At 39.0% G+C, this 12,446-nt stretch overlaps 2 protein-coding genes across 2 annotated transcripts; one reads left to right on the plus strand and one right to left on the minus strand.

Moving 5' to 3' along the window:
- The first annotated feature begins 1,921 nt into the window (after positions 1 to 1,921).
- On the plus strand, positions 1,922 to 2,863 carry LOC112543309 (olfactory receptor 10AG1-like). Its single transcript, XM_025177553.2, has one exon. The coding sequence runs from the start codon at positions 1,922 to 1,924 to the stop codon at positions 2,861 to 2,863; it is 942 nt and encodes a 313-aa protein (XP_025033321.2).
- A 5,565-nt stretch (positions 2,864 to 8,428) lies between these two features.
- Positions 8,429 to 9,361, minus strand: LOC103049800 (olfactory receptor 5V1-like). The gene has a single exon (XM_088142533.1). It carries the CDS (start codon positions 9,317 to 9,319, stop codon positions 8,429 to 8,431), a length of 891 nt encoding a protein of 296 aa, XP_087998659.1. The 5' UTR covers positions 9,320 to 9,361.
- Positions 9,362 to 12,446: the final 3,085 nt, after the last annotated feature.

The following is a 12,446-nucleotide window of genomic DNA, read 5'->3' on the forward strand; positions in this document are numbered from 1 at the left end:
CAAATCCTCAGAATGGTGGCAATAATGTGAGTATAAGAACTCAAGGTGATTAGAAAAGCCACCACACCAAATATACCACCAACAATGAGGACAACCACCTAGCCTCATAGGTGGAAGGATAAGATAAGGCCAACACTGGTGGGATGTCACAGTAGTTTATTGGAGTTGCAATAAGATAGAGTGAAAGTCAAGGTTCTGTGCAACAAGGCATTGAGGAAGGCGGTGATCCATGTGCTACAACACAATGAAGGCAAACCTTTTTGTTCATGATAACTATGTATCTCAAAGGGTTTCGTAAAGCCAAATAGAGATCATAGACAATGATGGCCAAGAGGAAGACTTCAGTCCCTGCCATAGCCACCAGGAAGTAGAGCTGTAACAACCAGCAAAGGAAATGGTACTGCATTCCATCAAGAGATTCTCCAGCATTTCAAATAAAAAGAGATTTATTAAAGATGGGAAAGCTTTAGGCAACTTTTGTGGGGGCAGCAAAATCAAGTCTGCTTTGCCTCCATTCTAAGCTGGGAGTTTGCCCTTGCCATTCACATTTTGAAATCCCTGTACAGTTCATAATACTTCTATCATGTGAACAAGAAAAGGCTATCTAATCTTGATAAAATTTCATTTATTTATTCTTCATTTATTTGGCAAATTTATATGGTTGTCCTTCTTAGCCAAATAAGTGCACAGCTAACACAGTATAAAACCCATAGGCAACACCAATTAAAAATAATAATAATTGAGGCTCCCTACAACATAACACAAAAAAACCATATGAGGATCTACTAATATCCTACCCCAGAGAGTGAGGGAAGAACCAGGTCCTCAAGGCCTTCAGGAAGACCAAGAGGTTCTTCCCCCTGGTCCAGATTGTCCTCTGGTATTCATTTACCAAATCCCCAGGATGAATCCTTGGGCTTCTGTCATGAGACCTTGTTAGAGAAAAAGTCCTCCAGTTTTTCTGGTATGTTGGATCCTCTAGGAGTCCAGTGGCTCCTTCAGAGTCTTTGATGTGGGTTGGTGTAAACAGCTTCCATAATAGCAAACATTTTTTCCAAAGGAAAGACCACAGGAAGACTCTTCTATGGTAGAGGAATTTTCGGGACCTTGAATTGCCAATGAATATTAAAGCATTTCAGGCTTTCCTTAAGGAAAAAGTATCCCATCTCTCTAAAAATATTCAGAAAAGGATTGATGAAGTAAGATGAATACCTCATAATTCACCTAAGGTCATATTTGATCATTTGGTTCCTCACATGCAACTTCATGAAAAGAAGTTTTAATTTCAAAGGATATTCAGTGGAACATTAAGAGAGTTTTATTGTCAGCTTTTCAATTCTGCTTTAGCATTTAATTCTTTTGAGCCTGGGACAGATCATGCCTGAAATTTCTGCATATTTTGATGTTCGGTCTAGAGGGAAAATACCATTCACTATGTAACAGGAATGGCTGAACAATGATGATAAACGGTGGGAACAATTTGCATTTAATGGGAAATTGATCTGCCTTTGGCCTAAATCAGTTTTCTCCAGTTTGCAATCCTCCCACTACATTAACCTTCCAAAATGTTCAACTGAAATCTTAGTGTAGTTTCAAATATGAAAAGCATGTACAGTGAAATCCTCTACCTATTTGAGGATTTCAGCACTTCCAATCAGAATATCAATGCACAATTTCAGTAATGGAAAATAATAAACAACAAAATTATAAAAGGGTGGCATTCTCTATTTCCAAGGATTTGATCCTACTTAACAGTTCTGAGGAAACAGCATATAGGTCTCCATTATAAGAATCCAAGAGTAACCGGCCTATTTAATTGTTAATAATTGTTAAGAAGAATTGTTAATAATTGTTAAGAAGAATGGTTTAATACTTTATGTAACATTCTCTTGTGTTCTCAGCCTTCAATCTGGATGATACCATGAAAAAAGACAACCAGACCTGCTTGACAGAGATTGTTCTGTTGGGCTTCTCAGATTTCCAGTCTATGCAGAAATTTCTGCTTTGCCTGGTTCTAATATTCTACTTTTTGGCCTTGATGGGCAACAGCCTGATTTTTATCCTTACTATTGTCAGTCCCACCCTTCACACTCCAATGTACTTCTTCCTCTGGAACTTGTCCTTTTTGGAAATTGGCTACACCTCCACTATCAGCCCAAAGTTACTGGTGAATTTGTTATCAGAGAAGCAGACTATATCCTTTTGGGGCTGTGGAACTCAATTATGTTGTTTCCTTCTCTTTGGTACCACCGAGTGTTGTCTTCTTTGTGTCATGGCGTATGATCGCTACGTTGCCATTTGCAAACCCTTTCAATACCCATATATCATGAACTATAGGGAATGTGCTCACTTTGTTGCTGCTTCATGGGCCATCGGGATTTTGGTGGGTGTGGGGCAATCTATTTCAATTTTCACCCTTCCCTTCTGTGGATCAAATAGAATCAGCCATTTCCTCTGTGATCTTATGCCTGTTCTGAGACTGGCTTCCACCAATACCTACAAAAATGAAGTGGCCATTGCCACACTAACCGTGGTATTTGTCCTAGTACCCCTTTTGCTCATCCTTTTTTCCTACATCCTTATCATCTCCACTATTCTCCTGATGCCAGTGGCCAAGAACAGGCACAAAGCATTTTCTACCTGTTCCTCACATCTAATTGTTGTCTTCCTTTACTATGGAACTATCACTGCTACCTACATTCTTCCCAACTCAGAGTATACCATGGACAGTAACAGGATGCTTGCCCTCCTCTACACAGTTGTGACCCCAACCTTGAACCCCATCATTTACACCTTGAGAAATAAAGAAATAAAAACTGCTTTCAAGAAATCCATAGCAAGAAAATGGGTCTTCTTTAGGTAATAATCCAATTATATCAATTGGTTTCATCTCTTCAACAGATCACCTTCTCACCCACATATTTATGGGATAGAATGAACTCTAGAAAATGCCAGTGGCTGATGTTACCCTTAACTCTGAAATGACTCAGATCTGGAGGTAAATTTGTTTAAAGAAGAGCCCTGAAAAGAAACTTAAATTTATTATTCCAGTAGAATGCAAGTAAAAGTTTGATTGTCCATTTTCTTAGAAGGAAAGCTGCCAGACAGTTCAAGGTATGTAGAGCAGAAGAGGCAGTGTGAGGACTAGAAGACTAAGGTCAGAGGCAAGGAGGCTGAGACCATACAGGTCCACTGTGATAACAATCCATGGGTATCAACTGCTCCTCCCACTCTTGGTCTATTGGGGTGAACAGGCAGCAGAAAGAGGCAGAAGATCTCAGCTGTGGGACAGCTCTGCATGTGGCCTGAGACTTATAATCAGCAGCTGCCAATGTCCCATTCAGTTTTGGCTTTTCTAGGATCTATAATAATATACAGTCTGAATAAAACCTGAGAGGCAAGTTGAAAGTTGGACAGCATTGAAAAGAGAGAAGGGAAAAGGAGATGATCAGTATCTATAGAAACCAGAAGGAAAGAGCCTCTGGCAGCTCTTGTAATTAAATCAAGCATTTGGAATAAAGCACAAAGGAGTTTAGATGATGCATTTCTTAAAGAGAAACTAGGGTACTCTGTGTTCATACAATGTTATTCTTAATGTTTTAATTCTTCAGAAATAACTGACTCTCGGAAAAAAGGTGGTAGAATATAATCAGCCTTTTGCTCCTCTCAGGTTCTCTTGAGTTATTACATGATTAGGAGTAGAACTGCAAAAACAGGAAATAGCAATATAAAATCCCTTTGCAGTATAATCATTTTGGATTTGGGGTACTGGGATTTTTCAAGTATATCTATTCATTCCCAAAACAGAAGAAATTTGCTTTCATGAAATTAGCAAGTATCACAGGTCTCTTCCAGTTCCAACTGCAGAAGAAACACCTAAAGAAAGTGCTTATTTTAATTCATTTTTATCTTGCTTTCCTCCAATAAAGCAAACAGAATAGTGTAAACCCAGGATTTGAAGTCCACGCATCTTAAAGTGGCCAAGTTTGAAAAACACTGATATAAACTAAAACCAATAATATGATATATGCAAAGCTTAGAAAGTATCCAAAATATCTTAAGAGGATTCAAAATCAAGGGGTGTGTTTAAAAAAATTATCTGTCCCATAATAGTGTGTGATTTAGCTTCCAGTGAATAATAATGCTGTATCATTACGGCATTTCTTATTTACACGCAAACTATTCAGTAGGTACTTCCTGGTTCGCTTATCTCACTATAGCCTTCCTAATCGTGTGGGCATTGTCCATGTTACATTTTTGCAGACCCAAGAAAATCAACCATTTCATTTAGAAGCAACCTCTCCTTGCAGGAAAGTCACCCTGACTGAGATGTACAACAGGGCCCCATCCTCCTAGCCTTTCTGAAAAGCACTTAAGATCTGGCTTTTGCCCCAAGCACTGGGATAGGGTGAGACCAAGGAGAGTTTCTGTGGTGGATTGCTTGTTAAAGTGTTGATTGTGCTGAAAGTGAATGATTGTGTTAAAGTTTATTATGGTGCCAGGGTTTTAACTATTTTTGGTTTTAATAGATATAGGTATACAATGATGCTGTTGTTTTCACTTTTGGTTGGGAGCCACCCAGTTCGGTATAAGATGGGTGGCTTTTCAAATGTTTTAAATAAATAAATAAAATGTCCTTCTCCCCTGCTTGAATGTGACCTTGGCACCCTTGGTACTTATCATTGTAGCATTCCTGTACTTCTAGAGGCCATCTTAAGAAGCTCCTGAGCAGGAAAGTAGAAGGCCTTCTCAATCGGTACTTTCCACTTCATTGTGGTGAGCTTGAATTATGGGCCCATCGTTGACATGGATGAGTTCTCTCAGAAATCACTCCCCAGACTTCCAGAAAGCAGTAGTTTTATGAATAATTGTATACACAGTATATGGCATGTGTTTAATTGCATCACAGGCAGCTTTCTTAAGAAAAATGTCAGACTCTTCAAGGCATAATTTAGAAAGGATTTCAGGGGATTACAGAGCACCTTGTCACGTAGCCTTAATGACATAGATATCCTTGAAAAATATCCCATTATCGGTGCACTCACGGTGAACCTTATGATTTAAAGTATTTGTCATCTGGTGTCATCTCAGATAGTATCTTTTTTGTCAATCTTTCCCCCTCGGTCATCAAGTTCCTTTGGGCCTCATTTTTATGGCTGAGTCAATACTGTAAGATAAAGGAGGGGGATACTGCATGACTAGCCACCAGTAGTACAATTTTAAATTGGGACTTCTGCTGTTAGGGGCAGAACACATCCAATATTAGGGTTTACCAATATGGGCTGAGTGTTACTCTTTTGTTAGCTTCTAAACTTCATTTTTTTTTGCATACTCTGGGGAAACTGTTTTTTGGCTTTTTTTGTAAATACAATGCAAAATGAAGTAAGAGATGGAAGTGATAAAATTCTGAACTGCCACACTTCAACCTCCAGGGGGTGAGTGTGTCATATCTTATGTTCTTTCCTTTCTATGAAAATCATGTAATAAACAATTATATCACAACTACCTGACATTTTACTCCTTGATGCATCCTGTTAATAGTATACATATAATATCATTTTGTTTTGTTTTGTTACCATTCGGTGACATTTAAATGGATGATTCATGGACTCTTTTAAAATGGTTAATTCTTTTAAAGATAATCAATCGACTGGATATATGTAAACAGATAGATAGACATAGACATAGACATAGACATAGACATAGACATAGACATAGACATAGACATAGACATAGACATAGACATAGACATAGACAGACAGACACAGATAGATAGATAGATAGATAGATAGATAGATAGATAGATAGATAGATAGATAGATAGATAGATAGATAGATAGATAGATAGATAGATCTCCTGTCACCTTTTGGAGACGAGGTCACACGGATCTTGTGTGATGTGTGAAGAAAAGTATGGGGGTGGGAGAAATGAGATTTGAATGAGGGAAACTGGAACAAAAAATGGACATGTCCAGGGGGAAGAAAAAAATTACCCCATCACTTTTTCTTATCCTTTTATTCACCCTTCCTTATACAGGGTTAAAATCATTTAATTTCACCCCAATACTTTTTCCCTCAGAAAGCATTAGCGTCCACAGCGCATATGTCCAAACAGAGAGTTATGCTATTTCAGACATGCCACCTAAAGGTTGGGGACACATTTTTTATATATGACTATTCTACATCCTTTTCAGATGAAAGTTGTAGAGTCTTCTAAGCAACATCCCCTACAAAAGGGGGATGGTATATCTAAAGATTGTGCCATATTAAAAACTCCATATGAAAATATGCTATTACCTCTGAAATAAGAGTTCTAACTTAGCTTGTACCTTGTGTACAAAGTTTCTGATGGATGGAGGTTTCAGATTTGAAATCTGCCTCAACTTATTCTGAAGTGGTTATAAACTTGGGAGAACATTAACCCTGGTTATATTAAATCCTCAAATATGGGTCTTGGGCCAATATGAAAGACAGGGGACTGAACTGTCAAATATAGACTGGATTTATTCACTGCCTTTCATCTTCAACTTCAAAGTCAAAATCATCCATGAACTCAAGAAAAACTATCTAATAAATGGAATCTAGGAAATATTAATGTGTGATTTACTATCAACCAGTATTTTTATTCATCTGCATATACAACTGAGCAATGCATTCAGGAATTTTTCTTTTCCTGGTGTATCAACATTATTAAAATAGCATCAAGAATAAAGCAAATATATTGTCAGGCCCAGCCCAGGAACAACGGCAAAACAGTCCAGTTGAGTCTAGTTCCTTTATTTGCTTATACCTTATAGACAGAATCTTGCCAGACTAAATCAATACCACTGCAACTAGTGGATAAAACCTGGGAAATTCTACGGAGTGGCAACCCTGAACCTCTTACTCTTCCCACAGTCCTCCTGTGGACGTGTTTTTTGTTTCTTTTGCCTTCCTGGTGGCCTTGCTCTCTGTTGTTATCCCCCAATTCACCCTCTTCTTCATAGATATATTCCATCACAACTGGCCACATCTCCTTCCATTCCAGAAACAGCTTTTTTTGAGAGGAGGAGGAGGAGGAGAGGCCTCCTGCGGACTGTACTGTCTCTTGTCTCCTTTCCGCTCCTGGAATGCACCCCCTCCTTCCTGATAGCCTTGATTTCTCACATCACCCTCCTCTTCGTAGATACATTCCATCACATATAATTATATAATATCAAGGTTTCATTGTTCAGAATTGAAATATTTCACCCCATATTAGTTCATGAAGACTTTCCTCTCTTGTTAGAGTCCAAAGCCTGGCATTTGTCTCATTCTTCACTGATGAACCTATTGAATACCTACCTATTCAAGACAAATCCTTCAAAATTTTAACAGCTCTCTTTTGTAAATACAGTAAAAAAATATATCCAAATCATTCTTCTGGTTTGAAATTCGTATGTCCTTTTCCAATATCAAGACAACAACCGGATTCATTTGTATATCCCTAATCAGTTTTTAACAAATCAAAAAGAAATGAATCACAGAAAACCAGATAGGAAGAACTGACATTTTTAAAAAAATAATATTGGTTGTATGTTTGGTGAAATGTTACCCAAAGTTCTGAGTTCAATGGACAATGAAAATTGCTATACTAAATAAGAACAGTTTCATGTACCAAGTTCTAACACTTACTTCAAGTAAAACAGATGAAAATGTACTTCCTCCCCATGCAATACACACACACACACACACACACACACACACACACAGTATATATTCTGCCACTTGGCCTGGGGTGGGGAGGCAATACTTCAAAAAAGGGGGACGGCTAGCCCCATAGTGGCCAGCTGTCCGCAACCTGATTTTCCATCCTCTTGGATTTTCCTTTTTTAGTATTGTTCTTAATTCTGGATGTACTATGTATTTTATATATATTTATAGTTTTAATGTTTTTTGTAAGTCGCCCAGAGTCCCCTATTGTGGGGGAGATGGGCGGGGGAGAAATCCAACAAATAAAATAAATAAATAAAATATATACTCTGTGTGTGTGTGTGTGCATGTATGTGTTTATGTATGTATATACGTATGTATGTATGTATCTACCGTTAGAAAAGAAAAAGAACACATGGTGGATGGGTCTCTAGGGCAACAATGTTCATCAGCATAGAAAGTACCATAAAGTTTTGAAAATCTGATAAGGAGGCAGGTTCATCCCAGTCCATATTGTGTTCTGGATGCAACCTGTTTCCGCTTCCATTCCCTTCAAGGTTTAATAATGGTGGGAAGAAGAATAGCCAGAATAGATATGGTAATCCTGTGTAGAAATGTGACGCTGTATAGTTTATAAGGCTGCCAAATTCTGTTCTTCCTTGTCTCAAAATTCTTGACACACCTTAGTATCAGATAAGCTAAGCTAAACTAAGCTAAGCTGAACAAACACTTTTCTCTTATAGCAATCCATCTGGTGTTAATGGAATCGATGAACTATTAGGCGCTCAAGGGCCCTTTTCACTTCTTTGTTTCTAAGACTATAAATCAAGGGATTTAACATGGGAGTAATCATTCCATACAGCATGCTCACCAGCCTGTCCTGGTCTGGATGGTAACTGGAGGAAGGCCTTATGTATGTGAAAATGGTGGTTCCATAGAAAAGACAGACCACTATTAAGTGGGAGGTGCAGGTAGAAAATGCCTTACGCTTCCCCTCGGCAGAACGGATCCTCAGAATGGTGGCAATAATGTGAGTATAGGAAATCAAGGTGATTAGAAAAGCCCCCACACCAAATATACCACCAACAATGAGGACAACCATCTCAGCCACATAGGTGGAAGCGCAAGATAAGGCCAACACTGGTGGGATGTCACAGTAGTATTGGTTGATTCTATTGGAGCTGCAGTATGGTAGAGTGAAAGTCAAGGTTGTGTGCAACAAGGAATTGAGGAAGCCAGTGATCCATGTTCCTGCAGTCATCTGAAGGCAAAGCTTTTTGTTCATGATGACCGTGTATCGCAAAGGGCTGCATATGGCCACATAGCGGTCATAGGCCATGACGGCCAAGAGGAAGACCTCAGTCCCTGCCAAGGCCACCAGGAAGTAGAGCTGTAAGACACAGCCAGCAAAGGAAATGGAACTGTTTTCCATCAAAAGATTCTCCAGCATCTTGGGGACTGTAGCTGTGGGGCAGAAGATGTCAAGCAAAGAAAGATTACTGAGGAAGAAATACATGGGGTTATGCAACTGAGAATTAGCTCCTATAGCAAGAAGAATGGTGCCGTTGCCCAGTAGTGTGACTAGATAGATAAGCAAAATGATGACAAACAAGGAGAAACGGATGGCTGGCAGGTCCGAAAGTCCCATTAGAATAAATTCTGTCACTTTGGTCCTGTTCTCTGTTCCCTTGCTCAGAGAGGACCATTCTCCCTGTAAGAGATTGAAAGAAAAAGAGACGTATAAAACATGTGAAAAAGTAGGAGGCACAGAAAATAGAAGGCCATATTTCCATTCCAAGAAATAATTCTTTGTAAATCATACTACCTTGGATCTATTTTAGAGAAAAATAGGCTAATCCCTAATCAGGCCCTCTTCAGATGTTCCCAATATCCATAGTTGGCAATACTTCCAGGATATCAGGAATCAAAAAGTAGAATAAATGCAAAATGTAGTAATTTAAAGCATCAAACTTTCTTTCTTGAAGGGACAGAACAATAAGCAGCTCAGATTTAAAAACATATTCAAACAAGAGATTTATTCCAAGTAGATATTTGTTGAAAAGGTCTGAATGAATAAAACAGTCCTTGCTTGGACCTGAGACCTTCCTTCAGGAACAAAATCCCACTTGATCTATAGGTTTGCATATCAGTGGCTTTAGATCCACTTGCAATAAGAGAACTAAATTCAATAGAAATTACTAAGTAAAATTGGAAACACTCCACTTTCAAAGGGCTCTTTTGAGACGTGGGCATTGGACGTCTCTCCAATTAATTCTCTCCATGTTTTAGGAAAATAATGGCCTTTCATTTTGACATGCTTCATCTGGTGGTATTAAGAGAAGTTCTTTATAACATGTATAAAACCCTGTATTAAAACCATCAGGCAGCCCTGGGGCCTTATGCACCCTCATAATTCAGATAGCAGCCTCTGATTTCTCCATCTCTCTTAGTCTATTAAATCCCATCCCAATCTGTTCTGATAATGGTTTCAGGTCAGTTTGTTCCAAAATCAGTCAAATTTTCATTTGGGAGCAGTAGATCATTGAGTACAAAAATGAAGTTTCATTTAGGTGTTTGCTTGCTTGCTTATTTGAGCTGAATTTTAATTTCACCTTTTAGCCTGAAGCTAGCAATTTTGAATGTATATTATTAAATGCATCATCTGTTTGTTTTCAGGTGTAACAGTTAAATCATAGTCTTATCCATTTCTGTTAAATCCTATTCTTTTTTTTTTCCTCCCAACATTGGAGGATATTTTTTTAACCTGTTACCTTTTATCTACTATGAAATATTTATTTCAGTCTGAACAAGTTGTTCCCGTCTAATGTTTCAAAATAACCCAGTGTTTATTTGACCTCCTACAACTCAAATAAATAAATAAATAAATTTTAAAATAATATAAACAGTGCTCATTTGACCCTCTAGCAACTAATTTAAGTCTTTGCATCTTATTCCTGGACTCACCTGATTGTAGGGAATGCATTTTTGAAGACAGTTTTGCAGAGGGGTTGGGGGGAATCTGAATGAATTTTCCAATAAAGCAGAATTAAAGCTTTGAGAAAATTCCCGCTTTCAGAACCTTTGGGACTTTCTGGCTCAGAAAGAAAGACCAGATCAGGAAGTATGTGGTAAATGTATATAAAATTATGCATGGTACATGGAAGGTGCAAAATATAATGAATGGGGCTGAGTAATTCAGCTACATTAAAAAGGAAGCGGTGTCTGGAAAGGTAGAAGGATTTTGGTACCACATGATGGCCATCAAGTTGGTGGACTTGCAAAGAAGATTTGAGAAACACATGGAGGAGAAGGTTCTCACAGCTACTAAACATGAGTATTCTCTGTTACCTTTCAAAGTTGTTGAGGAGCAGATGTGAATAAAGCTTCTCAGAGGCTTCTGGTTAATTGCTGCAGAAACAGAACCCTGCACTAACTAGACTTTGGTCAAATCAGTGCTGCTCTTCTTCTGTCTTGAATTCTGACCAAGATGTCTGTGCCTCTGAGCTTCTTTTTCAGAACCTTCCTTGAACCTCTTTTGTTCCTTATATTCCTGCCGGGCTTGGTTGGTCCTAGCTGGGTTAAATCCTAGCTGCCACATTTCCTCTCTTCCTCCTTCTCCCTCAGTCCTAGCCCTCACAATGGATCCATAAAGTTAATAACTCCCAGTACTCACTGTCAAGAGCTGCTGCTTATCCATCTCCTGAACCCTGAAAGCCAAGACTTCTGTGGAGTCCTTGGTGCTCTCTGAGCTTGGTTGTTTGCTTGCAGATGTTTCATTACCCAACTAGGTAACATCTTCAGTGCTAGTGGGGTTTGCTCCCTGTTTATATAGAGTAGCTTGCCCTGCCAGTGTTGGTGGGGGTGTGGTTTTCTCTTTGGTAGTTTCTTGATTAGGGTATTGTTTTCTACTTGATTGTTTGGCTGGTGTTAATCCTTGCTTATCTGGTGTAGGCTGCTGGAGAAGATGTGTTCTGGTGTTTTTCTTTCTTTCTTAGCTTTTTCATTGTCTCTTTTCAAAGGTGTGTAAATGTGGTGTATCTCTATGTGTCTATTGATGGCTGACTTGTCTGAATGCCAGGCTTCCAGGAATCCCCTAGTGTTTTTGGATTTAGCTTGGTCTAGGATGCTCACAGTTTCCCAGCTGAAACTATGATTGAGTCTGTCCATGTGTTCTGAGATTCAGGAGTTTTCATCATGTCTTCTGACTGCTAGTTGGTGCTCATGGATGTGCTCTGCTAGTCTTCTACCTGTCTGTCCTATGTAGTGGCTGCTACAGTCCTTACACTGTATGTTGTAGATGACTCCTATTTTTTCTTCTAGGCTACTGGGTCATTTGGTTTACTTAAGATGTGTTTGGAGGGCTTTAGTTGGTTTGTGTGCTACGGTGATGCCATGTGGTGGGAATAGAATTCTTTCTGTGTGCTCTGAAAGCACACAAGGGGGAGAATTGTCCTTTCTGGCGCCAAATTTCCTCTGAGAAGTCTGCAATACAGTGGGAATTACAGGGGCTGGGGAAATGGAGGCTCTAATGCTTTCCCAGCAATTATGTCCTTTCCAGAGCAAATATCAAAGATCTACAGTATTTCTCAGAGCAACAAGAGAAGGTCCTGAGTTCAGAACGATATTCTCCTCCTGCCGCTATTCCTTACATGACAAAGTGCTGCAACAGAAAAGGAAGCAGAGCAAATCTTGCCGAAGTTTAATGGGGCACAATTGGTGTTTATCAGCAGCTGGCTCATACTACGGGCTAAACTATGAGTTATAGTGTATCAGCC

Source organism: Python bivittatus, unplaced genomic scaffold, assembly GCF_059951505.1.
Source record: "Python bivittatus isolate LINGU-HERP-01145 unplaced genomic scaffold, Pbiv_v1 ctg000440_np1212, whole genome shotgun sequence".
Lineage (NCBI taxonomy): Eukaryota > Metazoa > Chordata > Lepidosauria > Squamata > Pythonidae > Python > Python bivittatus.